This window comes from Melampsora larici-populina (genome assembly GCF_000204055.1).
Source record: "Melampsora larici-populina 98AG31 unplaced genomic scaffold MELLAscaffold_54, whole genome shotgun sequence".
In the NCBI taxonomy this organism is placed as follows: Eukaryota; Fungi; Basidiomycota; class Pucciniomycetes; order Pucciniales; family Melampsoraceae; genus Melampsora; species Melampsora laricis-populina.
This window is the reverse complement of record NW_006768818.1, coordinates 1-25499: the sequence shown is the minus strand read 5'-3', so window position 1 is coordinate 25499 and position 25499 is coordinate 1. Positions and strand designations below refer to the sequence as shown.

Here is a 25499-nt window from a genome sequence, read left to right as displayed (position 1 = left end):
GTCAACTAAGTGATCTTCCAAATTCAATGGCAAGTTTGGAGTACCCGCCAATCTGTTTCATTGGCAAAGTTTGATAGAGGAGGCTTTCAAGGTCAATAATTTGACAGACGACGCAGAACACCTCAAACTACTTGGATCCCTTTTAAATGACAAAGCTATGGCAGTGTGGTATCAGTCTAACAAGGATGAATTACATCAGGGATCGTGGAAGAATGCAATGGATACTATGGCAATGGGCATGTTACCTCACGCGTGGCTCACAGACACTGAGGAAGCTTTCAGACGACTCAAGATGAAGCCTCAAGAATCGTTCAACGTGTATGTCACACGTGCGCAGGGTTTGCATCGGCTCATCAAGCGGCTGGGTCATGTCACGGACCGTCATCTCGCACAACATATCACCTGGGGCGGCCCACAACTATTTAGGGACATGGTCAATCATGACAAGCTTCTTCTGGCCGAACCTTTTGTCTTCCCAATCTTCAAGGACTCTGCGGATGGAATATGGCGATTTTTGATTCATAGCAAACTGCTTTTGGACCCAACTGCTAAACCCAAGGCTCGCAGCTTAAGCACGGGAACAATATTCAATGGTGCTTGTCCGAAAAATCCTCCTCAAGCACGAACGGACGAGGAACAAGCTGAGAATGGCTGGCGTTACCACGAGTACCTTTGAAGGAACAGGATCTGTCCAATTTGCAAAGAAAAATGTAACGATCCACGATGTAACAAAAGATTGAATCAATTCTTATCGGTTCCTGCAAACTTCAATGCTGGACCTCGCCCTCCACGCAGCATGCCGGCCGCAAGAGCCAACCCACCAGGAGCGCCCACGCAACGTCCAGCAGGTCGTCCACCAGTTACCAGCCCCACCAATCGCATAGCAGCAGTGGACACCTTTCCAGACATGTTAGTGGAGGATATAGCAGCATATGAAGAGGCGGACAATGAGTTACAACGTCAAATTGAGGCCGAGGTTGGAATGGAGAATCAGTGTGTACCCCAAGTTACGGCAGCACCTATCATCCTGGAGCTGACCTTGAATGGCAAACCACTGTGTGCTTTAATTGATTCGGGTGCAGGGACCAATCTGGTAGCGGAGAAGGTAGCCAATGATCTGCATATCCCTAGACAACCACTGGTCTCCCCGGTTGAGGTACGCTTGGCTATTGCTACAGAGGGCAAGCCAATAGTGCTGACAGAATTTGCCTTTTCCAATTTGAAAAGTGAAGACCCGAGCCTACGATTTGGAGCTGTTTTTTCCAAGTTAGCACTGTTGGGGTCAACATATGATATGATTCTGGGTTCCCTCTTCTTGGCAAAGCTCAAATTAGATGTATCACTCCATTGGCATTGTGCAGTCCACACCTCAAGCGGGAAAGTGTTATATGAGAAGGAAATGAAAAATGAAATTCAAAGAGTATTGTGCGCAATTGAGAACTTAGCAAAACTGAGTGATGTTCGAGAGTTGAGCAAGAGAGAAGACAAAGTGTTTAAGGAGTTTGAGGACTTGTTCCCAGCGGAGCTGCCACCAGTAGAGGAGGGTGAAGCAGTTGCTGAGATTTTCCCAGAAGGCATGCTGGACCCATTGCGACAGGTGCGGCACAAAATTGTGCTTACTGACCCAAACATAGTCATTAACAAAAAACGGTACGGGTATCCTATACGACACCGCGACGCCTGGAAAAAACTGTTGGATCAACACATCAAAGCTGGACGACTGAGACAATCTGACAGCCAATATGTGTCCCCTTCAATGATCATACCGAAGAAAGACCCATCCGAATTAACACAATGGGTTTGTGATTACAGGAAACTGAACAAATTCACGGTGAAGGATAGGGCGCCATTACCCAATGTAGACGAGCCGGTACGGTTAGTAGCAACGGGGAGGGTCTGGTCAATTGTTGATCAGATCAGCTCTTTCTCTCAGGATTGGATGCGGGAAGAAGACATCCCTCTAACAGCGGTGAAGAGGCCATGGGGACTGCACAAATGGGTAGTGATGCCTATGGGGTTGACGAATGGCCCTGCAACTCACCAGGCACGTAATGAGGAAATCTTAGGTGAATTGGTGGGAAGAATTTGCGTGGTTTATATTGACGACATTGTCATTTTTTCTCAATCTGTGGAAGAGCATGAGGTCCATGTGCGGTTAGTATTAGAGAAATTACGCCAAGCCAAACTCTACTGCTCTATTAAGAAGAGTAAGCTTTTTCGACGACAGATCAACTTCTTAGGCCACAAAATCAGTGAAGCCGGAGTATGCCCTGACAAGTCAAAAGTGGAAAAGATTTCAAAATGGGTATCTCCATCAACTTTGAAACAACTCCTCAGGTTCTTGGGTACAGTCCAATGGATGAAGAAATTCATCAATGGACTATCTCATTACATTGGAACCCTCAGCCCCTTGACAAGCACAACTCTGAAAGGCAAACCATTTCAGTGGGGGAAAGCTGAAGAGGACACCTTCAACAACATCAAATGCCTCATTACAACTCTACCGGTACGACACAATCTGGACTACGATTCAGGTGAACCCATCTGGCTTTTTACAGATGCTAGTGGAACTGGGCTGGGTGTGGCATTGTTTCAATGTGCTGAGTGGGTTACAGCCTTGCCAGTAGCATACGAAAGCCGTACCATGAACCCAGCGGAGAAATATTATCCAGTTCACGAGCAGGAGTTGTTAGCAGTGATCAACGCTCTCAACAAATGGTGTTTATTGTTATTGGGCATGAAGGTCAATGTAATGTCTGACCATCACTCACTTACGGCGCTTCAGACTCAACGAAATTTGAGCCGTTGACAAGCTAGGTGGCTGGAAACATTGTCACAATTTGACCTGGATTTCAAATATCTGAAAGGACAGGACAAGTCTGTCGCCAATGCGCTCTCACAAAGGGACGACATAGCTCCATGTGAAATTAGATCACCATGCAAGATATGTTCTGTGTCAAGCTACGAAAGGTGCTACCCCTACTTGAAGATTGTATCATCAAGGATAATCTGCTGTATCTTGATGGACGTTTAGTTGTACCAAAGCACGCAGGACTACAAGGAAACTTCATCAAGCAGGCCCACAAGGCCTTGGGTCATCTAGGGGCATTCGAGACTCTCTCTCGACTACAACACACCTTCTTCTGGCCAGGTATGACCAAGGACGTCAAACATCAATTGAAATTTTGCGACTCCTGCCAGCGAAACAAGGCTAGGACAACAGCAATTTTAGGAAAGCTGCAAGCCAATCCAATCCTGTCACAGCCAATGGAAGCAATTGCTATAGATTTCATAGGTCCTTTTCCAAAAGTCGCTGGATATGATATGATCCTATCATGTACGTGTTGGTTAACAGGCTTTGTGAGACTGATTCCTGCATCACAGCGCAACACGGCTGAGCAATCCGCAACACGGTTGTTCAATTTGTGGTCCTCCATCTTTGGGCTGCCAGAATCTATCATTGGGATAGAGATAAAGTGTGGACCTCTAGGTTCTGGCAACGCCTACACGACTTACTAGGAGTGCGGGTCAGCTTGTCCACCGCCTATCATCCTCAGGCGGACGGACAAAGCAAACGTTCAAACAAAACTGTTGGACAAATCTTGCAAAATTCAACGGCAAACAAGAATGGTAAATGGTTGGAATCCTTACCTTGCGCCGAATTTGCTATCAATTCAGCAGTGAACGTCTCCACTGGGGTATCTCCCTTTCATTTTGTTTATGGGCGAATCCCACGATTATTCCCAGTTGAAGTGCCAGTTGATGACACAAATGAAGATGTACATATGTGGATCAAACGGTGTCAGTCAGAATGGGCAACTTGGCCTGATCAACTATGGAACAGTCGAGTGGATCAGGCAATACAGTATAACAAGCGACACCGAGAAGGAGACAAGCTGAAGGTTGGTGATCTAGTGATGGTGGACAGTCGTGATTGGCAGCAAGTAGTGGGAGGAGCAGGTCGTGGTGTGGACAAACTCAGGGCTCGATATGATGGTTTGTACAAAATTCAGGAGGTATTGAACGGAGGCCGCAATTTCAGACTTCAACTGGAGGCAGATGATTCAACTCACCCAATTTTTCACATGTCTAAGTTGAAGTTATATCACGAGAAGGCTGAAGAAGCAGACGGTGTAAGCATTGCGACCATGAAGGTCTCGTCAGTTCCGGAAAACATCCCCAATGGTCCTAGAATGGAGCCCAAGGGGCACACTACGAAACGTGACAAGGGGGTGTGTGTCAATATTGACGCGTTAGCACCCCCGCAATGTGAGTGTGATAGCATTCCTTCTACCATTTCCAATGACAACGTTGGCAAGCAATATTCTCTCCCAAATAACAGTGTTGAATGCTTCCTCATAACACCAAACAGGCAGGGAAACAAGGAGAAATCAGTTGCAGCCAGCAGGGTGGCTTTGTCATTGCCGAAAAGAACCCCAACAGGTTCCGAATTGGAGCCCTTGGGGCATGCTAGGACAATTGACGAGGGGGTGTATATCAATATGATATGCTAGCACCCCCGCAATGTGAGTGTGCAAATTCTTTCATATCTTTAAATCACGTGAAATGGCTGGCAAGCAATATTCTTTCAAAAATAACAGGCTGCAGTGAGAGCAATGGAACAATTTGACATCAACAGCAAGAGACGTCAAGCTTCAAAAATTAACATGATTTAATGATTCACCTCATAACATCAAGAATTATAATTACATCCCGTCAAGACATCAAACAAATTTAAGATTATTTGGTAGCTGATATCAAGAAACCTTAAGAATCAATTAACGACTCAATTAGTTCACAACTTCTTTTTCTTCTTTGTTTAATTTATTTTCTGTTTTGATCAATTGATTATGTCACTTTCTTGGGACACGTCATGGTCAACAAATTTGAGGGTGAGTTATGCCATTTTGAGACAATTTTTTTTGATTTTGTTGTTTTTCTTCAATCTCTTTTCAGTTGGTTAGTGGGAATTATTTTGAGGAAGGGAGGGTGTAAGGAGTCCACGCACATACTGCCAGTATGGCTATTAGGGCATGGCTTTATAGGGGTTCATTATATCTTTCTTGTCAACGCCCGGCTTCGAAGAGTCCTTACTCCTCAGAGAGCTAATGTGGGACCGTTTGGAGCGAGGTGAGTTTCTTGATGCTTTTCACTCTATTTCTTGTGGTTGTTTGTTTCTTTTCTGGTCCTGACTCCTCAGAGAGCTAACATGGGACTTTTCAGAGCTAGTTCATAATATAAACCGAAGTTCTAAGTCAGTTTTGCTCTCTCAAGAAGTTGAGCGGGACTATAGTTTCCGGACTTTACAGTGAAGGTCTCTAAGACCTTACCGTACGGGGGATGGGAGATTTCTTTTTCTGTCAGATTCTCCCTTCCTTCCCTCTAGGGGTATGTGCAGCGTAGGAGGCTTACCTCAGGGCTTGGTCTTTCTGAGTGTTATTCACTCCTTTTGGCACTCCTTTTGGCACATGGCCTGCATGCTGGCTTGCATGTTGTTGTCCCAACGAAACCCAGTCCTGGTTCCCTTGAGCCGGTCCCAATTGGGGATTGCTATTCTGGTGGTACAGCTTCCCGTGACCATTTCTGGTTCCATTTGGGTTTCCTCCCTTCTGGTACAAGCTAGTCAACTGGTTGTGTTGGCTGCCAGAGGTCCGCCTGAAGTTGTTAGGTTGGTGTCTCAAAGGTCTCCACTGTGTGGTTTCCTCCCCTTGGTGCAATGTCTCCATCTGTTCACCGGTCAGGAAATCGAAGCCATGTTTCGGGCCTCCCGACGCGTAGGGGTTTCCTTCACATTGTAAATCTCCTGCCAGATGCGCCTCCCACCGTGGCTCTTCTTCCACCTCTGGCTGAACCCCTTTTGGTAAGACCACCTTATCTTTTCTCTAACGTTTCTTCTTGTTGATTTTGGTTGAGTACTTGTCTCAAAATGTAACAGTCCGGATGGCTAGGTGGTAGCGTAAGGCGATCATCCACAAATTGTACTTTGTCATGATCTTGCTGACAACCTCTTTAGGCATCCCTATGTACCTCGTGTACTTCTTCATCTTGAAGATCTCTGTGGCGTATTGGGTCTCTACGTTGCAGGCTTGCATAAATTCGCCATACGTCATCTGCCTTTCTAAATTGACTTCTGATACCCCGGGAATCCCAAGTTGTTTTGATCTTGGGCGTTGTTTGCGGTTAAGTGAGTGGAACTTATTGATATAGTTCTTATTGAACACGGAGAGGGGTAGTAATACCCGAGTTTCTTGAAGCCTTTAGCCCAGCAGCAGGGTAGGTTTCTCAGAGTGAAAGAGGACAATTTCCCCGACTTCTTGTTTTTCTTTTTCTTCTCTCCATTGGAACTGTCACTCGAAGAAGAAGATGTTGTGGCTGAGGATGACGATGAAGAGCTGGTTGAGGAGGAGCTGGTTGAGTCCATGTCCCCTGAAGACTCTGTCGATGAGTCGTCTTTGGACGAGTCTGACGATTCAGAGCTATCACTTTCCGACCCTGAGGTCTCAGAAGATGAAGAGGAAGGTGATCCTTGTCTCTTATGTTTCTTCTTCTTCTGTTCTTCTTCCTCATCCTTGCTTTTCTTTTTCTTTTTCTTCTCCTTCTCCTTTGCTCTCCCCTTTTTCTCTTCCTTGTCCCCCTTACTATTCTTCCCTGCTCTGCTATTTTCGTTTCCAAACCTTTCATCATACTTCTTCCTCGATTTCACGACTTTGCTGGATGTCTCTTTGTGAATGGCCTTCACAATCTTGTCCATCAGCTCCTCTTTTTCGGAGATGGTCTTCAGTTTACGATGTGAGGTTTTCTCAAGGACTGCCAAGTCGGAAAATTATGTGAGAAAGGAAAAAGCAAGATTTGGATATGTCAGATGCCTGATTGGTATAACTTTGTTATGGTCTTGTAGCAGGTTCTGTGATAATTCCAGTATCCAACGGCTGTAATTTTGATGAGAAGGGTCAACCTCTTCTGCCGGAGTTTTTGTGCTGGGGCGAGTCTCGACGGCTTGGTCATCTTGTTTGATGAGAAGGTTCTAGCCTTCAGCCATAGCTCTCAAAAACGGATACAACAATGTTGCCCAGAGGCATTACATTTGGCTTTATCATCCTGCTTGACTCTTTGGGATGGGAGGAGACTGGGTGGTGAAAGGGGGGTGGGGGTGATGATGTAGAGCATGACCTATTTGCCAGTGGAACAGGTACTTACAGCTATTCTTTTCAAACAGCCCTCCAGTATCTACTCTTTTATATCCATCTTCCAGGTATTTGAGCGTGGACTCAGAATTGGACCTTTTGATCTTCATTCCCGTGAGTGGCATTGGAGTTTGTTCTTCTTGTTGAGCGGAGCTTTGCTCGTTGATGTTGCCGAAGTGAACTGACGTGCTTTGCATTCCTCCTCCCGCTTCTTCTATACCTCCCTCTATTTTATCTCCATCTAATTCTTCTTCTTTGTTGTTTTCAACAAGTTGATGTGAGTTCAACATCTTTCCAGGTTGAGGGGATGAAGCTGGTATTCTTGCTGCTGCCCTCTTCGCCCGTTCTTCTCTCTGCCTTCTTTTTGTGTCTTCCTTCTCTTCCTTCTTCAACTGGTCCTTCCTTTCTTTTTCCGATTTCCTCTCTATTTTCTTTTGTTGATGTGTGTGATCTTTAAGAAATTTATTGTTGTCTTCTTGTTCATTATGCATTCACGGTTTTTAGTTTTCAAATTTGAACTAAAGAAAGTGAAGTAAGAAAAGAAGAGAGAGAAACTTGGGAGAGAAACCAGGAGAGGATCTTGGAGAGTTCCAGGCGTGAGAGGGGTGAGGGAAGGAGGATTGCAGGGAGGTCGAGAGGGTGATGAAAATCTGCACACTTCTATTTGTGCCTGCCAGAAGCCATAAGCTGTGGATTCTTATGGCTTATTTTTCCTCTGGCCCTTTGTGTAACTCTGGCACTGCCTCATCAATGGATTGCAGAGTTACCCTCGCGGGCTTTGGGTACTCTACGTCCAAACCCCCTTTCAATGAAACGCCTACAAAAGATGGAATACTATCAAGTCAGAAGATGCAAGACTTCAAATCCTTTGAACCCAAAGCTGACCAGCGAGATAAGGCACAAGGTTTCTGTGAGGGGTCAGCTACTTTCTGGCTGACTCTTCACTAAAAAGAAGTGTATAAGGACTAGGAAAAAGTCTTCACTGGTACACCCAAGTGAAGACTGCAGTTAGTTGACCTTTAAAGAGAGGATTTGATGCCAGTGGGATGGCTGAGTAATCCCTCTAAGGATCTTACTCAGAGCTCTGGTTGATCTTACAACTCTGGAGCCTGCAGCACTTTAGACTCTGAGTATTCAGAGGTGCCGCGGGGTACTTTAGACTCTTTTAAAGAGGAACCCTTTGTAAATTCCAAGCTTGTTTTGTTAGCTATTAATCCCACCAGCTCAGAACACCACTTGAGGTTTTACAATAACCTGAATAAAAGTAGAACTATGATAATCAAGATACAACAATATCACTATACTCAATATTCTTGGTAAAGAATCAAGTAAAATGTGATGAGGAGTTGTGGTATGATATGAAGTTTGTTCTTCTTGCCAAGTGGGAAGAAGAGGAGTTTATATATTCTAGACCTAGGCGTCAACTTGTGGTTGGCGCTTAGGTTTGCTTTTCTTTGAGTTAGGTTTGGGTTAGGTTTATTATTACTGGTTAAGTCATAATAAGGCTTGTTACTTAATTGACTCTTGAAACTGAGCCATGAGTTGTAATTCTTATGGTTTTAGACAAGTTTCATATATTTACATATGTATTACATATATTTACATGTGTGTTTGTTAGTCCGTGGTCCTGTACACAGGGCTCAGGGCTGACATTCCCCACCACCAGAGAAGGGTATCCTTCTACTGAACGGCTATATCCCTCTTAGCTGCTCTAAATGCTCTAAGGGTTACTTTTGAGTTAGGTACTTTATCCCCTGGGAGCCATTCATCTCCATCCGCTCCCTTACCTTTATATCTGACTAGGTATAAGATTGTGTCCTTACCATCCTTGTCTTTGACCCTTTTATCTTTAAGTATCTTCAGAAATTTCTTCTCTCCTTCCGGCTCGTACGGAGGTATGACTACTACTGGTACTGTCTTTGTTTGTCTAATATCACTAGCCTCAGGTGGAGTGTACTTCTTAATCAAGGAAACTGGAAAAACAGGATGCCTCCTTTCTAACTCGCCATGTAATATCAGTTCTACTGCATTTGTGCCAACTAGTTTTGATATTACAAAAGGTCCCACAAATTGATCTCGTAATTTCTTAGGCCCCTGGATATTGTTGAAGTTTACCGTGGAAAGCAGTACTTGTTCTCCAACAGTAAATTCAGGTTCTCGATGTGACTTATCCCATCTCTCTTTGTTATACTCTACTGACTCTCTGACACACCGAGTAGCATATTCCCTTGCTCTATTTAGCATTGTTGCAAAACTTAACGAGGTAGGGTGGATATCTACATCCCTACTCCAAAATTTATCCCTGGGAAGTCTGGGGCAGAACCCTCGTTCCACTTCAAAAGGACTCTTTTTTGTGCTACTGTGTATACTGCTGTTGTAAGCTATTTCCAACGCAGGCAGTAAACTTTTCCAGTCATGTGTGATTCCATCTTTGTCTTTGTATTCTAGACCAAATGCACAGTACCTTCTTACCATTTCTGATAAGGTCTGAATCATTTTCTCTGCAAGCCCATCTGTCTGTGGGTGGTGTGCGGTAGAGAATGCTAATTTAGTCCCCATTAGACTGTAAAGTCCTTTCCAAAATTCTGAAGTAAACTTTGAATCTCTATCACTGATGATGACCTTTGGAAGTCCCACATCACTAATCAGTCTTTCCCAAAAGAGAAGCGCAATATCCATTGCTGTGGACTCCTTGTGACACGGCAGAAATCTGGCTCGTCTTGAAAATCTATCGACAATAACTAGGCAAGCATTATAGTTCTCCACTCCTGCTGGTGGCAATGCAGTCACAAAATCCATGTTAATTATCTCCCGAAGGATATGTTGGCTCTTGGATGTGTTGCAAAAGTCCATACCTCTTTCCGGTAGCTTTATTAGCCCTCTGGCATCTTTCACAGCTGTTAACATACATCTTTGTATCAAGGTTTCTCTTGATCCACCATGCTGTAGTACAAACTTTCTCTAATGTTTTATCTTCGCCCATGTGTCCTGCCAGTATCTCATCATGGCATACTTTGAGGACTTGTTCTTTATGAGTTTTATCCACAAGGACTATTACAGAGGTATGCTTTTCTCTGTAATAGAGTAACCCAGACTGCAAGGAGAATTTCCCTTCAGCATACAGTTCTTTCCATGGAGACTCTAAACTGGTAACTAAAGACATATCTATTTTATCTTGGCTCATGATCTTAATCAACTTTGTAGTATTAGGATCATTATTATAACTCCGCTGAATTTCTTCAAAAAATTCATCACTAAGTTCAGCCAAACTCAATCCCATCACCGGGATGTCAAGTTCTACCTCCTCTGGTTCCCATGCTGGATTGGATTCATCATTGGGTAAAGCCATTCTGCTCAATCCATCTGCATTGTTATGCATTTTTCCAGGTCTATGTGTGATGGTCATATAAGGCCGGTATTCCTGGATAGCAAGCATCCATCTAAGCATATGCCTATTTGGAGTTTTTATATTCATCAAAGACCTGACTCCTGTGCAGTCAGTGATGACCTCAAAGTATGCTCCATCCAAATAATAGTGTAGTTTCTCTAGCGCCCAGACTAATCCCAGAGCTTCAAGTTGTGGAGACCCATATCTGGTTTCACTGACTTTTAGTTTGCGTGATATGAACACAATTGGTCCCTCTTGCAGTTTTCCGTCAATGATCCTGGATTGATGAAGCGCTGCTCCTAGACCATCAAAGGAAGCATCTACATAGAGTTTGAAGGGTTTTGTGAAATCTGGTTGCAATAAGAGTGGAGCACTGCTAATCATCTGTTTAATAGTGGCCCACACCTCTGTCCTTTCCTTGGTCATTTCAAACGCAACACCTTTGCCTAAAAGTTTGTATAAACTACTGGAGATTTTTCCGTAATCTTGCAAGTAATTCCTATAGTAGCTTGCAAATCCCAAAAAGGCTTGCAGTTCACTAATATTCTGTGGACATTGTTTGTTCAAAACTGCTGCTACTCTGTTCTGATCTATGGCAATCCATAAACCAGACACAATATGGCCCAAAGCTTTTACACTGTTAAAACCAAAATGACTCTTTTTAAGGGAAATAGTCATACCCATCTCTCGTACTTTCTGTAGGATCCTTTCTACTCCTTTGATATGATCCTCCCAGTTATCATGAAAGATGATGATATCATCAATGTATATGATGACCCAGCCTTCCCGTAATTCTTGAGAAAACTCTATGTCCATCATCCTCTGGAAAAATGCTGGTGCATTCTTGATTCCAAATGGCATCCTCAGATATTCGAAAATACCTAGATAGCAGATGATTCTCAGGAATTTTCTGCTATCTTCTGCTACTATATTCTGATGGAAACCTTTCATTACATCCATGAGTGTAATATACAAAGCCTTTCCAAGGTTCGTGAGCGCATACTCAATACGAGGAAGTGGGTATCTATCTGGCACTGTGTATGTGTTCAATGCTCGAAAATCACCACATAGCCTTGATTTACCGTTATGCCAGGCTATTATGACTGGTGTAGTTATATTTACTTCTTCATCCTCTCCTACTTTACGGATAACTCCATATTGCAGCAGCTCTTCAATATGCTTTTCAATCTCTACTCTATTCCTGGGGCTAGCGGGATAAGCTGCTTTCCTCAGAATAGGCGGATAAGGCTTCTCAATATTGAGTTGAACATGGACGGGATGGCTTTTGATGCTTCCTAAAGGGGAATCTCCTAGCCCAAATTCTTTACAATACTCATGAATAAGCTTTACAAACTTTCCTTTTTGCTCTGGCTCAAGCTTAGGTGAGAAAGCTGCTTCTTTGATTCCTTCTTCAACCTTCTGCATTTGAGACATCTGTGTCCCCACAGGTTCAATTTCAGGCTGGTCTTCAGACTGAGTGACCCTTAGTCCTGCTAAAATTGGTCTTTGGAGTGGTAGTCCAAACTTCTTTTTCTTAACATCATTTCCAATGGTGAAATACTTTTCTCTGCTGTGGAAAATATCAATACCATACGCGCCAAGGTAATCATCTCCAAGGATGAAGTACTTTGTGTGTGAGTTTTCCATAACTACAAACTCTGCGTCAATGCGGACCCCTCCTTGTTTATGGGGAAATACTGCTTTCAAGTTAATAACACCTAAAGGAAACAAACTTCCTCCGCATCCGGAGAATTTCATGTTATCATTACATGGCATAAGTTTGTGTTTCCAATCAGGAACAATGGTGCCCAAATAAATGCTCCCCACCACAGAACAAGATGCTCCGCTGTCCAAAAGCATCTCCGCTTCTACACCTTTGACAATCACTCTTGTAAGACTATGGAAGCCTAATGTGTGAGCTCTGCCTGCTGATGGTTTTGATTTGAGCAACTTAGCATCTGAGATGTGTTGTATACCGTCTTTAGTATGGCCAATTATGGGCATGTCTGCTTCCGCTTGTAACTGAGAAATATCTACGTCAGTGCAAAAATTACTTTCAATGACTTCCACTTCTCCGTCCTGCATTAACCCAAAGATATCTTCTTTGTCACTAACATATTCCACAAACTCCATGCCTACTTCTGCAATGTCTTGATCATGTGTCTCTTCAGTATCAACCTCATTTATAGCTTTGTTTTTGCCTTTACAGGTTTTCCACACATGTGTAGGGTCTGTACTCCCGCATGTATGACATGCTTTACTGCTTTTCTTATCAGATGATCCAACTGTTGCTCTTGCACTGCTGTTGGTTGGAGGCTCTGCTGTCCGTGGAATGAAAGGTCTACCCTTGTTTACCACTTGTGTAATCCTTCTTTCGGACAGTGTTTTGCAAATGTCCTCCAAAGCTAGCAAAAAGTCAGTCCATCTGGCTGGCTCCCTGAGTTTGCTCGTGACAAAAATTCGCATGTTACCTGGTAACTGCCACATAACTTTTTCAACAATTTCCTCTTGTGTTGCTGTAGGCAGGAAAGCCTGTACTCTCTGCTTTTGTTTATTTGCCCACTTAACACAGTCTACGTTTGACCGTGGTATAAAGTGGTCAGACATGTATAATTTTTGCATTTTGTTCTTCCATGCTTGGTTACCAAATCTTTCATGCATGGCTGCTTTCCATTCCGCCCAGGTCCGAAGATCTTCGTCTTTGGCCAAATCTATGAACCATTGTCGGGCTACACCTTGCAACACAATGCCTAGTTTGGCTACTATGAGTTCATCAGGTATTTGCATAGTTTTGGATGTTCTGTCAACCCAATCAATAAATTCATGGTGATTGTATTCTCCTTCACCATCAAAAGTTGGCCAATCTTTAGGCCAGTCTCTGCGTAAAGCTTTGCTAACTGCTTCTTTGTGTTCAAGTGCGTCATTGTTTTCTCTAACTGCTACCAATTGTTCTTTCCCTCCACGCTCAAGGGCTGCAATCTGTTCCTTAAGATCACTGAGTAAGTTTCTCACATCCTCAGGATTTTTCCCAGGTGCTGGTGAAACAGTCATTTCAGTGTCTTTTCTTAAGAGGCTTTCTCTTCCAAAGTCCCTAAGAGGCAGTGGCTTTACTACTTCAGGTTGTATTTTTTCCACACACAAACCTGTGGTGATGGATCCTTTGATCTGTAGAACTTCAGATAAAATCTTTTCCCTTTGAATTCTACCTTCGTGATCCATTTCCTTGAGGTATTTTTCTAGATGATCCAATCTAGAATGTAAAATTTTCTCTGCTTGTAATTGTTGTTCAAGCAGATCCTTATTTGTAATACCTCCTTCTAATTTAGTACTAAGTTGATCCAGAAATTCATCTAGTTTTATCTCTAACAATTTTTCATAATTGCCAGATTCTTGTTTTAAACTCAAGACATTATTATTTTTGAAAGAAGACTCAATTTTTTCTTCAAGTAAGATTTCTACTTTATTGCTTACTTTTTCTAAAAGGTGATCAAATTGTTGATCAAGTTTTGTTTCAAGCAATTTTTCAAATTTTTCAAAATTGTTGGAGTCTTGTTTGGTACTCAGATTTTTATCTTGTAATGTAGACTCAATTTTGTTCTCGAGTAATGTCCTCACTTTATCACTCACTAACTCACTCATCTCTCTTAAAGATTCCTTGTCTAAAGGAATTTTTTTGATGTCTAATAAATCAATCAACTCACTGTGACAATTCTGGTTCTCACTAACTAATCCTTGGTGTTGTATTTCAAGATGATGAACAAGATCAGATAAAATAGAATTGTAATTATTCAAACCATAAGCTACTTTACTATGGACTACTTTGACATTCTCATGTACCTTCTTAACACATTCAGTAAAATAAGCAATGTACTCTTTATCCTTAGTAGACCTATGCACTACTGGTTGAATAGCAAAATCGATTCTATCAGTCCATGTCTGTACCAGGTCTTGATCAAGAATCGAACGAAATATACTCACTAGTCTCTCATCTTCGAGAGTCAGTTGTGGTTGAATCGAGCTCGGGTCTCCTGTCGGATCAGATAATGACTCATCGCGGTCTGGGCTTTCAAGACCGCTTCGGAGTTTGAGATCGATGATCTCTTCTTGCGGTCGTTCTCCCAATGGTTGGAACGATTGTCGGATCGTTTCTTCTTGTTGAGCTGAGAACGATTGTGCTGATGAGGTTGATATCGCTGGATCTCTTTGTCGGTCAGTTCCCTGAACTCGAACGGATTGATCCATAGAGGTCTCCATTGCTGGGTCCCAGGTCTGAGCCACTTGCCTACCTCCTGGACTACGACCTCGTCCGAGTAATGGTATTTGAATACCAAGTCTCTCCAAGCCTGACGAGCCTTGAAGACTGAATCTTTCCAGATTCTCTTCGCGTCGGGTAAGGCTCGATCCATCGCCTTCGCCCCCTCCCATCTCAGATACTGGGTGCGGAGGGAAGTCCAGAGGTTCGATACCTCTGGATCCAACTGAACCGGTGGTTGGAGCGCTGGCGCGGTCGGTACGCCCTACAAAAGGGTAGTTAGTACCCTCTCGTATTGGAGTTGAGGTGAGAGGGGTCCTTTTCTTACCTCGGGTGGCTGACCTACCACGTTCGCTGGTTCTACCGCCATCGGTTGAACCTCGACTGATTGGTTCACTCGCTCGGGTGGGATCTCTGGGGCGTTTGGTACCTGCATTTGGGTTGTTTGCTCGTTTTCGCGATTCACTGCGAGTTTGAGGGCGATCGGACATGGTAGAAGAATGATTTTAATCAAAATAAATCAAAACTAACAAGCCAGATATGGTATTAAAAAGAAACCAATGCTCACTTTGGTTTTCTAAATGGTTGACTGCTTCGATCTGGTCTTTTAAATAAAGAAAAAGTTGTGTGAACAATAGTATTTGAAACTTTTAAGCAATATGACTAACCTGGGTCTTGTATATAATCAAGTATATTACCCAATGGTGTCGGGGTTTCAGTCGCTTCTGGTTGAAATCGAGGTGGCAGAGGTGTGGTCTCCGAGACAACAGATTGCCCGTCTATGGAAGCGATCGTTCCGTTGATTGCTGGGGTACTGCAAGGTGAATAGGTCCCCACTTCGCTGGCGACGTCGTGGATACGATTAGCGAGGTCTTGAAACGAAGATCTTTCGTTCAATTCTAAAGGATCCACTTAAAAGTATGAAAATAACAGAATAAAGCAAAATATGAAGAATGAGATTCAAAACTCAGAAAAAATTAAAACTTGAGAGAGATGACTGTGAGACAAGATTGAACAACTACTGACTTTTATAAGTGATGGTAGTTTTCGATTAGTGGCTTGTATCGTTCGATCACAATCTAAGATAATGCAACGATCAAAAAACAAAAACAATAAAGATAAACAAAATTCAGTATAACAATTTGCTTGACTGTTAAACAGAACTAGTAGTAAGAAATCTAACAAGTGATGAAAAATTGATTGCCTTAGTACGATTAAAAAGCTGAAATCGTCTGAGGAAGGAATCGTTGAAGGTGAAACTGATCGGGTTTTTATCTTTGTAGGTGTCTTCTCAGTGCGGATTTTAGGGTGTCCTCGTCTGGAAACTTCCAGAACGAGTAAAAGGTCACTACAATAAAGAAGTTAAAAAATAATAATGATGTCAATGGCTTCTTCAATAATGAGAGAAGAAAAATGATAAGACTAAATGGAATTGAGAATTGTATTCTTACTATGTTACTTGTCTTTTAAATCTGCTACGCTTTGTTGTTCGAAATCTTATCAAGGATGGGAGACAAAATTCCACCCCGTCTTTGATTAGTCGGTGTAGCGTTATTGTTCGATATCTTGATGGTATACAATCCAATGCTACGTATGTCCGATAACGGAGGAGTCACCCTGTGTGTCAATCGTTGAGATGTCAATGTTTGTGGCAGGTCTCTGTCTAGGGGTGGCTGAAGAGAGTAACTCGTGAGTCAAAACTGTCAGCAGTTGACACTTGACTCTGTTACAAAGCTGATTTGCTTATGTAAAAGTTGCTATCTCGAATCCTGAATTCTCTGAGAATGGAATTCCAAGGGGTATGTAAATTACACTACACTTCCTTGACACGCTGTAATAAACTCCACACGTGCTCTGTCTACTATATTGGACAAGTAATTCAACAAAATGGGGAATTACTACTGCACACAGACTGTAATATATATGTAGCACAATTTCTAAAAGACAAAGTAGTATAAAAGATGCTATATATGTATGTAATGGCTTGTTGATTTTCTTTTCTCAGTGTGTAAATAAGTATCCCACTGATTGATTTCAATTAAATCACAAAATGAGGTGTCTTGGAAGGTAATTGAGTAGTTTCCTCTAAAGAAGAATTTTGATTATTTCAATTACAATTTGAAATAAAAGTTGGTAAATACTTGTGATCTCAATCAACTGTGATCTCAAAAATTAGGAAAAGAGAAAATTCTAAAATTGAAAAAAAAGGGATAGATTTTTTTTATATTTCTTAATTTTGTTATATAAAATGGAAGTAGAGTAAAAAAATAAAAAAAAAAATGAGGAATGGACAGAACAAGGTCTGTAGGAACAAAAACCGGATGAGGCCCCCAAATTGTGAGGGATCAGCTACTTTCTGGCTGACTCTTCACTAAAAAGAAGTGTATAAGGACTAGGAAGAAGTCTTCACTGGTACACCCAAGTGAAGACTGCAGTTAGTTGACCTCTAAAGAGAGGATTTGATGCCAGTGGGATGGCTGAGTAATCCCTCTAAGGATCTTACTCAGAGCTCTGGTTGATCTTACAACTCTGGAGCCTGCAGCACTTTAGACTCTGAGTATTCAGAGGTGCCGCGGGGTACTTTCATTCAACTTAAGGGTCAACCGCGTTCGGCGGCAAAACTCGACAAAACCCAATTAAACCTCCAATCCCTATTCCAAATTGAGAGTTTACGCGTCCTAACCCGTCACCCCCTTCCACGCGTTTTACCACCCCCCATCCCTATCTATCTATCTACCGATCATGGTTCCTCACCTCAGCGGCCCAAGGTGATGGACTTCATCACGATCACTCAAATCGCGGCCCCCCCAGTGCAATTGATACTCAACAACGTCATTCAACGAACCATCTCGCTCTTCGTACCCCCTCACCGTACTTGAAGGTTGCAACCAATTCGGTCACTTTACCTTGCCACCAATCAATTCCACTGCCTACATCTTCCTTTATCTCAACACCAACACATTGACACCCAACCCGGTGACCTTACGACTCTCCCGACACCCTGGCACTCCTGGCACTTACCCGATCGTTTGGCTACCGCCTCTAAAATGCTTCATCCTGGAATCGCCCCTCGATACACTACACCAAATTTCCCGTCCCCAAACTTAATCATGGCCCTCGCCTCGATAGTCGAGTCGCCACCGGTTTGTCTGCCTGCCTTCACACTTACTGTGATTGTTTCCGGTTCACCTGATCATCGATTGTCAGCCTGCAACTCTATTGAACCACCATTCCTCCTCTTTATAAAAACCGCCCCCAGCACCTGAACAAACGAACACAAAAGTACAATTCTCAGTTCCTTCTTCCCTATTGTACCGCCGCAGGTTTGTACCTCATGTTACTTTCATCCTCCCCTGGTTTCCTATCCCGGCCATTCCTTTGGTCTCTGCGATACACCTCCTTCCTGACAGCCACTTTACCTCCGTTCGCTTGTTTACCATTGTTTCTGCAGTGATCCTCATGTCCGAACCGGCCGATCCTATCGGCCATGGCCTCTATTTCTCTGGCAATTTTCAGATCGAGGGCCAAGTGAGTCCCCTTTTCATCTTCTAGACACATAAAGAACACGAAACTCAGCATGTGTCACGCCCCTACCTATCTCGCAATGTTTCAGATCGAAAGCAATGTGAGCTATCTCCTTCATCCTCTAAGCTTACAAAGCGCTGAGCATAATTACTCCATTCAGGTGCGATCGGAGCATGACGATCACCCGGATTTCCAATCGTATTCATCGTGAATCAGTCTCAACGGTGCTGACCGCGACAACTTCGACCTCTACGATATCCGTGCAACGGCTCGCCGCGACAGTACCTTCAAACTCCAACCGCATCGTATCTATTTCCTGCGTGGGCCGTTCTTCCCAACCAACACGACACCCACAGAAGCCGACGAATTTTTCTTCGAAGGCTCTGATTCTGTGGGGATTGCCGACCACGCTACCTTTGCGAATAGCCTTGCCGACGGTGTAGGGCTCACTGGTATTGGTCGGGTTCTTTCAGTCAAACGGTTCATTGAATCCCCTGTACAATACCTTGAGCCCGACTATACTGCCCCCAAAAAATTTGCTCTTCATGTTTCAGTCCAACACCGCGACCAACATCCCAAGGTCTGTAATCATTCATACTCCACCGTTTTTAGCCAATTGCTGACTGCACTTACAGACCGGCAGGGTAGCATCAATGGTTGTGGAATACCGTATCCCACCTCTGGAGCATCTTGCTCATTGTCATGAGGTCATCCATGTGGGAACTGAATGCCAATTCCATGGTTACATCAAGGACTTCAATGAGTTCACTAACTGTTATGTTGTGATCGTGAGCCCGCAAGTGTTTTTTCATTTCCATATGATTCACAAATACTTTGCTCTTTATGCAGGCGAATCAGTTTGATGTTATTGGTAGGCGGGCGGAGTCATGTCCTTGAATTCAACCAACTGCGTCGGACGGCATGCCTATTGCGCATCTCCGCAAACAGACAGTCAGGTACATCAGTCATTATCCTCACTTTCACCGCATGCACGCTTACTCTTCGGTTTGTGTATGACCAGCACCATCCAGCATTGCCCAAAGCCGGTATCCGTTCTTCACGATACCCCTGCGCGGGAACGTTTTGGTCCCCCACTTAGTGGCTCTTCTACCAATATGTCATCACCTTCCAGTGCATTCGTGTCATCAACCGAACCATCATCCTGTTCTGTCACAGGACATCGGTCTAAAAAGCGGGGACGTAGCTTAACTATCAAGACACCCGCTACCAATGGCGTCGTCGGTCCCCTTGAAAACCACTGATGGTTCAACTTGCTGCCCGTGCCCTCCGTAGGAACTGCTTGATTTTAAGTGTGAGGACACAACAGTATTGGTGCACGAGGATTGTTACCTTGATTCATCGCACCCCACTGAATTTTTTTCCCTCAGGCAGTTTTTCCTCGGCCCCAAAATTGATCCGCGGTCATTTTGTCCATTGCCCCATGAGCACAGAATTGTTTAAACCGTGGCGGTTGACACAAAATCTTGACAATCTGTCCATATGACCAACTTTCTGCATCAGCTTTTGTTTTCCGTTTCTCCATAAGCTCCACGTTCTTGCTTTGTGACCCCAAAACCTACTTTGTACCAATGCGTAACAAACAAATCGAGCTTGAACTCGGCGAGGCCACACATTCTGCTTTACAAACAACCCACAGCGCTTGAGCCAAGATGCATCACCTGTGTTTCCCTTTGGGCCTAATTCATGGTCACATAGTCATGGTCCTTACAGATGGCGCCCACACTGAGTCACTATATGTTAGAGTTTCTGCGTGTCTCAGGATTGTCTTATTCTGGCGATTTGCCAACAAGAACTGCAACGTGCGAGGTGGCGCACAAAGGCTGTTCATCCAGCGGGCGTCCACTATCCATGCTCAGGGTGCTGTCACCCTCTGCAAAATTCTTATTTTTCAGATTCTACCAGAATTGTCGCGCCTTGCGCCAAAAACGACATTAGGTATTCTCGAGCTTGCTCTCAATCAGGGGCGTCAATCACAATGTCAACGGTGTCCTCCAAAAACCCACCTTGACATGATATCACATTTCAAGGAGTGGAAAACTTGAAGGAACAAGTTTGATACACGGTAGTGTGCTGCTTTAAGGGTTGCATCCGTCGATGAAAAGACCTCTAAGTGAAAGTATGGGCAACACGACATACAACATCAAGACGACTACTTCGGATTGTGTTGGAGACCAAACAACTCGCACACCATTTGAACAGCATCTGGGGTGACAAACATCTCATCTATGATATGTACGCGCACAGGGAAATCCCTTTGACAGCTCGGTGACTCAACCATTTGCAGGGTCAATACACTTCGCCCTAAAAAACCGAGCACGAGTCAACACTGGTAAATGTGAGTGAGGAGGGAGTGAACAAACCTTCGTCCGATGAATTAGCACAAAAAGAAAAGTGCGTGAAGAGACACTTTGGGCTCGCAGTGTCATGATCTACGACGCGGTATGCTATGGTACCAAACCTATGAACGGACTCCTTGCGTCCGTCCGGGTACTGGAGCTTAATTGGTCCCTCAGTCGCTGGGAAACACACAACGTTATTATCGGGACAGAGTGCTATCAGAAAGGAATAATGGCGTACGAGACTGGAATTGCTTGGCCACGAGTTGCAAGAAAGCAAGCTCAACCGGCTCCTCAGAGTTTTCAGAGTGACGTTGTATACCCGGCATATTGGAACAATCTGGATAGGAAGAGAACAGGTGAAGTCAAAGGTCGAGGTATCAATACAAGGAGGCTGACAGGCAGAGTTGATCTGTTCCTACCTGTGGGTGCGTTTTGGATAAGGATACTCGCATGCAGTAATAACGATGTAGTAGTATGGAGCTTTTGTATGACTGCGACGGCACTGGCACCCTTGCATGCGAGTGCTACCAGACCAAAGGTCCTCAAGCGTTGACCATTGTCCATCTGCCAGTCCTTGATCCTTACCGCCAATCACCCGAAGTGATTGAAGTCACGATACACCCTGCTCCCAACCACCCACGAGGCAACAACCCTGCTTCATGATTTAAATTGACAAGCATTGTCGCCTCAAACTCGCCACCCCTCCCTCTGGTGCTCACAAGTTTCGCATTGACCCATGCCACCGCTCCAGGCCAGGCAGCCCATGAACAGAGTCCATTCCGCGGATGATTAATGCCCATGATCTAAGCGTCGTTATCTCTCGCAAAGACCTTATCCTCAAGTGAACACCATTCACTTGGTTTCTCGCGCCATCACCCGTCCTGATTGCTCGGGAGTGTCCGCTCACTTGTGAATTATGACGTAGTACCCTGCTGACGGTATCGACACAGACGAGTCCAAACAATCGCCTCATGTTATTGCCTTAGACAGACTACCCAATGATAAAGTTGCTTTGCACAGGAAATGAACAAAACAATAATCGCTCCCGCATGCACATGAACATCTCTGCTTTTTCATTATCCTAATCAACACTGTTCACGTTCTGCTGTGGGCCTGTGTCTAGGTTGCGCGCCTACACAGCAAACGGCCCAGCGGATCAGAGTGAATCAGTCATGTAATTAACACCAAACGTCACCTAGGACAAAAACGCACCATGACGCGCCACATCTGGGCTTGCTGATTGTACCCACAGAACTGACCCGAGACCTCGATTACCATATCAATGGACAGTTCGCTTTGTTGACCTCCAGTGACCCTGACCCAATTGAATAGATACTCAAGCTCAAAGGTCCGATAAGCGTGATCCTGTTCAAAACATGCTCAGTCAGGATCACTATCTTTAGGTCAATTGGGTGTGCTCACCAAGTGACTATAATCAGTATGTCGCAGCACGACCTTGGTCTTGACACGATTGTTATGCAAGAAGTCATAAAGGCCAACTATGGTCCCTATGGAGGACACACAAGCTCGCCTAGGTTCCTTGCTTCGTACGATGAAAGAATCATACACTTCTCCAGCCGAGTGCACATCATAATACAAAATGGGCTGAGCGTGATCATTGAGGGGCAGAAAGCGTCCGGCAAGATTGAAAAATCCCGGGTGATCCACGAAGAAGCGAGCCGATCTATCAGGTAGGAGTGATAAGGGGCATTCATAGAAAGTGACTCCGTCAATAGTAGTATTAAGAGTTGTTTCAGCCTCCGGCAAGCTGCAGAGACGGGTAAGACTGAACTGCGGTACCTAAAAGAAACACGGTTTGGCTCTGATGCAATAAAAGAATGGTCAGAGCATTGACACTCACTATTTTGCCCACCTTGAGCACAGAGTACATGATCACTCGATGAGCCACTGGGTGCGCCATGTCTTTCAAGACGAGCAATGTGTTCTTGGGAGAACTTGAGGCAAATGGTGCTCCCTTACGAGCCCCGGTTATATAGCATCCTTGGGCTTTTGAATCTTCTGGATTGCGATCCATCTACATCGCTGACAGCTCACCATTGTTTGTGTTGATCACACGCAGAGGCCTCCAACTTCGGTTTATTGGCATCCTTTTGTTTTCACAAGACAATTTATCTCTTTATCAAAGATATAGCTCATTTCACCGACTTGACAGTGGATCAAGTTCGATACCCACCCAAATTAAACAGTGATATACACGCAATACACATGATTCTCCGACCTTCTTGTTCAAAGCCATGCGTATCCACGAATTTTGCTTTCCTCTCAGCAACACCTTCTCAGTAGGCCGGCTCCACCATCGTACTCACACGTCGGGTACCCTCAGATGCTTTCCCATCGTTTCTCGGGACCATTCCTGGCGCGAGGTTTCAAACGGCCGACCCGCGAGTGTTCGCTGCCCCTTGCTCACCATTTGCACCAACCCTAGACTCGGCGCAGACGTCGTCTTCGCTTCGATCTTTGTGCATCACACAGCATTCACCAAATGCCAATCCATCCGAATATGCATTTGGGTCACAATGCTCTTTTCAGGCTCAGCCGCAAGAGATCAGAGAGCCAGAAAATGTTTCCGTGGCTGATTCGTGGTAGGTCGTTTGGCACTTTCATGAACCTTTGTTCTTCGTGTGGCCTGTATCATGAAATCTCGATTGCTGATCACATCAATTGACGAGGTGTTGCTCCTTTTATCCCCAGCGCCTATCGAGTAATAGTGCATCCGAGTTGTGCTCATACCCTCATATCACTTCGATTATCGTTATCGTTACTTCAAAATATCTGCGTGGAACTTTGCGAGCGGGGGGAATCGGTTCACGATGTTTCGGTACGACGTCACAAACCATCATCGCGTGATCCTTCAATTTCAATGCTTGCAGAGAGATCCCACTCATTTGTCTCATGATGATGATGAAGCGTGCCCCGTACCAAATGGTATCGCGTCCTCAAATGATATAAAGGGGCCCACGCTCCCGGCCCCCATTCTATTCCTCAATCTCAGCATCATTCCAGGACCACCAGGATCGATTCGTAACTGGGTGTGTTCCATGACCTTTCTGTTCTCTTGCCACTCTTCTGTAATGCGTAGATTTCAACATCTCACTGTGCATTCTCAAACCGAATCATTTATGAAACGCTGGTAAAGAATCACGGATCCATCTACGACATGTCTGAACCCAATCCTTGCACCGGCCACGGTCTCTACATGTCTGGAATTTTCGAAGTTGAAGAACAAGTACTTTCATTCCTGCCTTTTGTTTCACCGTTCTGGCCCAACCCAATCACGTCTTTGTCTGCTCCCTCCCCTTTGAGTAGTTGTCTGAAGATCGCCACTTCAAGGTCGAATTTCGTAGCTACTCCGTTTTGATTGGGTGCGCAGGCGCGAATCGCAAACAGGATCTTCACTACGAGATTCGTGCAACTGGCTTCAGCAATGAAGCTCTCAAGCTCGAGCCTAACAAACTGTACTTCTTACGGGGTTCATTCTTCCCAACCAATACCGAAGAGACCTATAAAGATGAGTTTTTTTTTGAAGGTTCCGACAGACTTTGCCTCGGAACCCCCGGCAACTTCTCAGACAGCTTGGCCGACAAGATTGGGATTACTGGTATTGGTCGTGTCCTTAACGTTACTTTTGTCGTTGAAGACTCCATGCAATACCTCAAGCAAAGAACCTCTGACCCCGACAAGATCAGTTTGTACGCAATCGTCCAACACTGTGATTTCCACCCAGATGTAAGTAAAATCGTCATCATTATTAGCCTGGACGCATGCTCCATAGTCTCTGATTCCTGTTCTCAACAGACTAAGTTGGCAAAAGAGATTACCCTTGAGTATCGTATTCCGCCTTTCAAACATCTCTCTGGGTCACCTCAAGTAGTGAAGGAAGGCCGCGAGTGCCAGTTTCACGGCTACATCAAGGACTTTAATGAAGAGACCAGTCGTTACATCGTCATAGTAAGTGTGCATCTTTAGGTCGATTTTGTGCGCTGCTGATGCACCAAGGCTTACAGGTTAATAAGGTGGCACCAACATCCGGCCATGTCGAGAAAGCCCCACGTGCGAGAGTCGTCAAAGGGGAGACTTCGACTGAACCCAATGGTCGCCCCAAAATTGTGAAGTACGTGTTGTAGCCTTCTCCAACTCTCTTTCTTGGATCGTACTGAGGCGTTATGATCTTGACAGATTCAAGCCTCGTGGCGTATCGACGCCTTTCAAGTCCCCAATGACTGTATCCGAGTCCAGTCCCACCATCCCGTTTCCCCCATCAGCTCAATTACCGTCATCCTATTCCTCAGGCTCTGGACAATCCGGTTCAATGGCGCCAGCTGCTCAGGAACCTGCGCAGCCAACCAAGAAACGAGCTCGCGCACAACCCAAGCGCAGAGTGGCGAAGGCTGTGGAGCCAGAGTGGGCCGAAGAATGATGGCTCTGACTCAAGCCTCGTGTGTTTCGCGGAACATGAGGTAAACGACTCATGTTGTGCTCTTGCCTTTGTGCTCTTCACTATCCGGCACCAACCCCCGTGTATCATGCCCGATTGCGACTCAAGGCGATCAAGAAAACGTTGACAGATCCATTGTGCTTTGTAAACCAATCTTCCTTTCATAAATTCCCAAAATTACACAAATGTGCTCTGTCAGCACCGACTCCCGCACCCGTAGAAATTTTCCTTTTACATTTTCATTTTCTTTCTTTAAAAATCTTTAAAACAACTAAAAATACATTTGTCTCATTTTTACTGCTACCGAGCTTTCACTGCACGCACAATCAACAAA

The 25499-nt window shown here is 44.4% G+C and overlaps 3 protein-coding genes across 3 annotated transcripts; 1 reads left to right on the top strand and 2 right to left on the bottom strand.

Moving 5' to 3' along the window:
- Window positions 1-17876: 17876 nt before the first annotated feature.
- Window positions 17877-18382, bottom strand: MELLADRAFT_111467 (uncharacterized protein; the record flags this gene model as incomplete). The annotated part of the gene is made up of 2 exons (XM_007415793.1): window positions 17877-17992; window positions 18166-18382. 2 exons carry the CDS (start codon window positions 18380-18382, stop codon window positions 17877-17879), a joined length of 333 nt encoding a protein of 110 aa, XP_007415855.1.
- Window positions 18383-19733: 1351 nt separating this feature from the next.
- Window positions 19734-22630, bottom strand: MELLADRAFT_111466 (uncharacterized protein; the record flags this gene model as incomplete). The annotated part of the gene is made up of 10 exons (XM_007415792.1): window positions 19734-19925; window positions 20559-20671; window positions 20731-20886; window positions 20948-21046; window positions 21129-21289; window positions 21429-21690; window positions 21800-21841; window positions 21969-22074; window positions 22132-22509; window positions 22571-22630. The coding sequence occupies 10 exons, from the start codon at window positions 22628-22630 to the stop codon at window positions 19734-19736; spliced, it is 1569 nt and encodes a 522-aa protein (XP_007415854.1).
- A 910-nt stretch (window positions 22631-23540) lies between these two features.
- Window positions 23541-25147, top strand: MELLADRAFT_92928 (uncharacterized protein; the record flags this gene model as incomplete). Its single annotated transcript, XM_007415889.1, has 6 exons — window positions 23541-23759; window positions 23810-23956; window positions 24037-24456; window positions 24526-24678; window positions 24744-24841; window positions 24889-25147. 6 exons carry the CDS (start codon window positions 23541-23543, stop codon window positions 25145-25147), a joined length of 1296 nt encoding a protein of 431 aa, XP_007415951.1.
- Window positions 25148-25499: the final 352 nt, after the last annotated feature.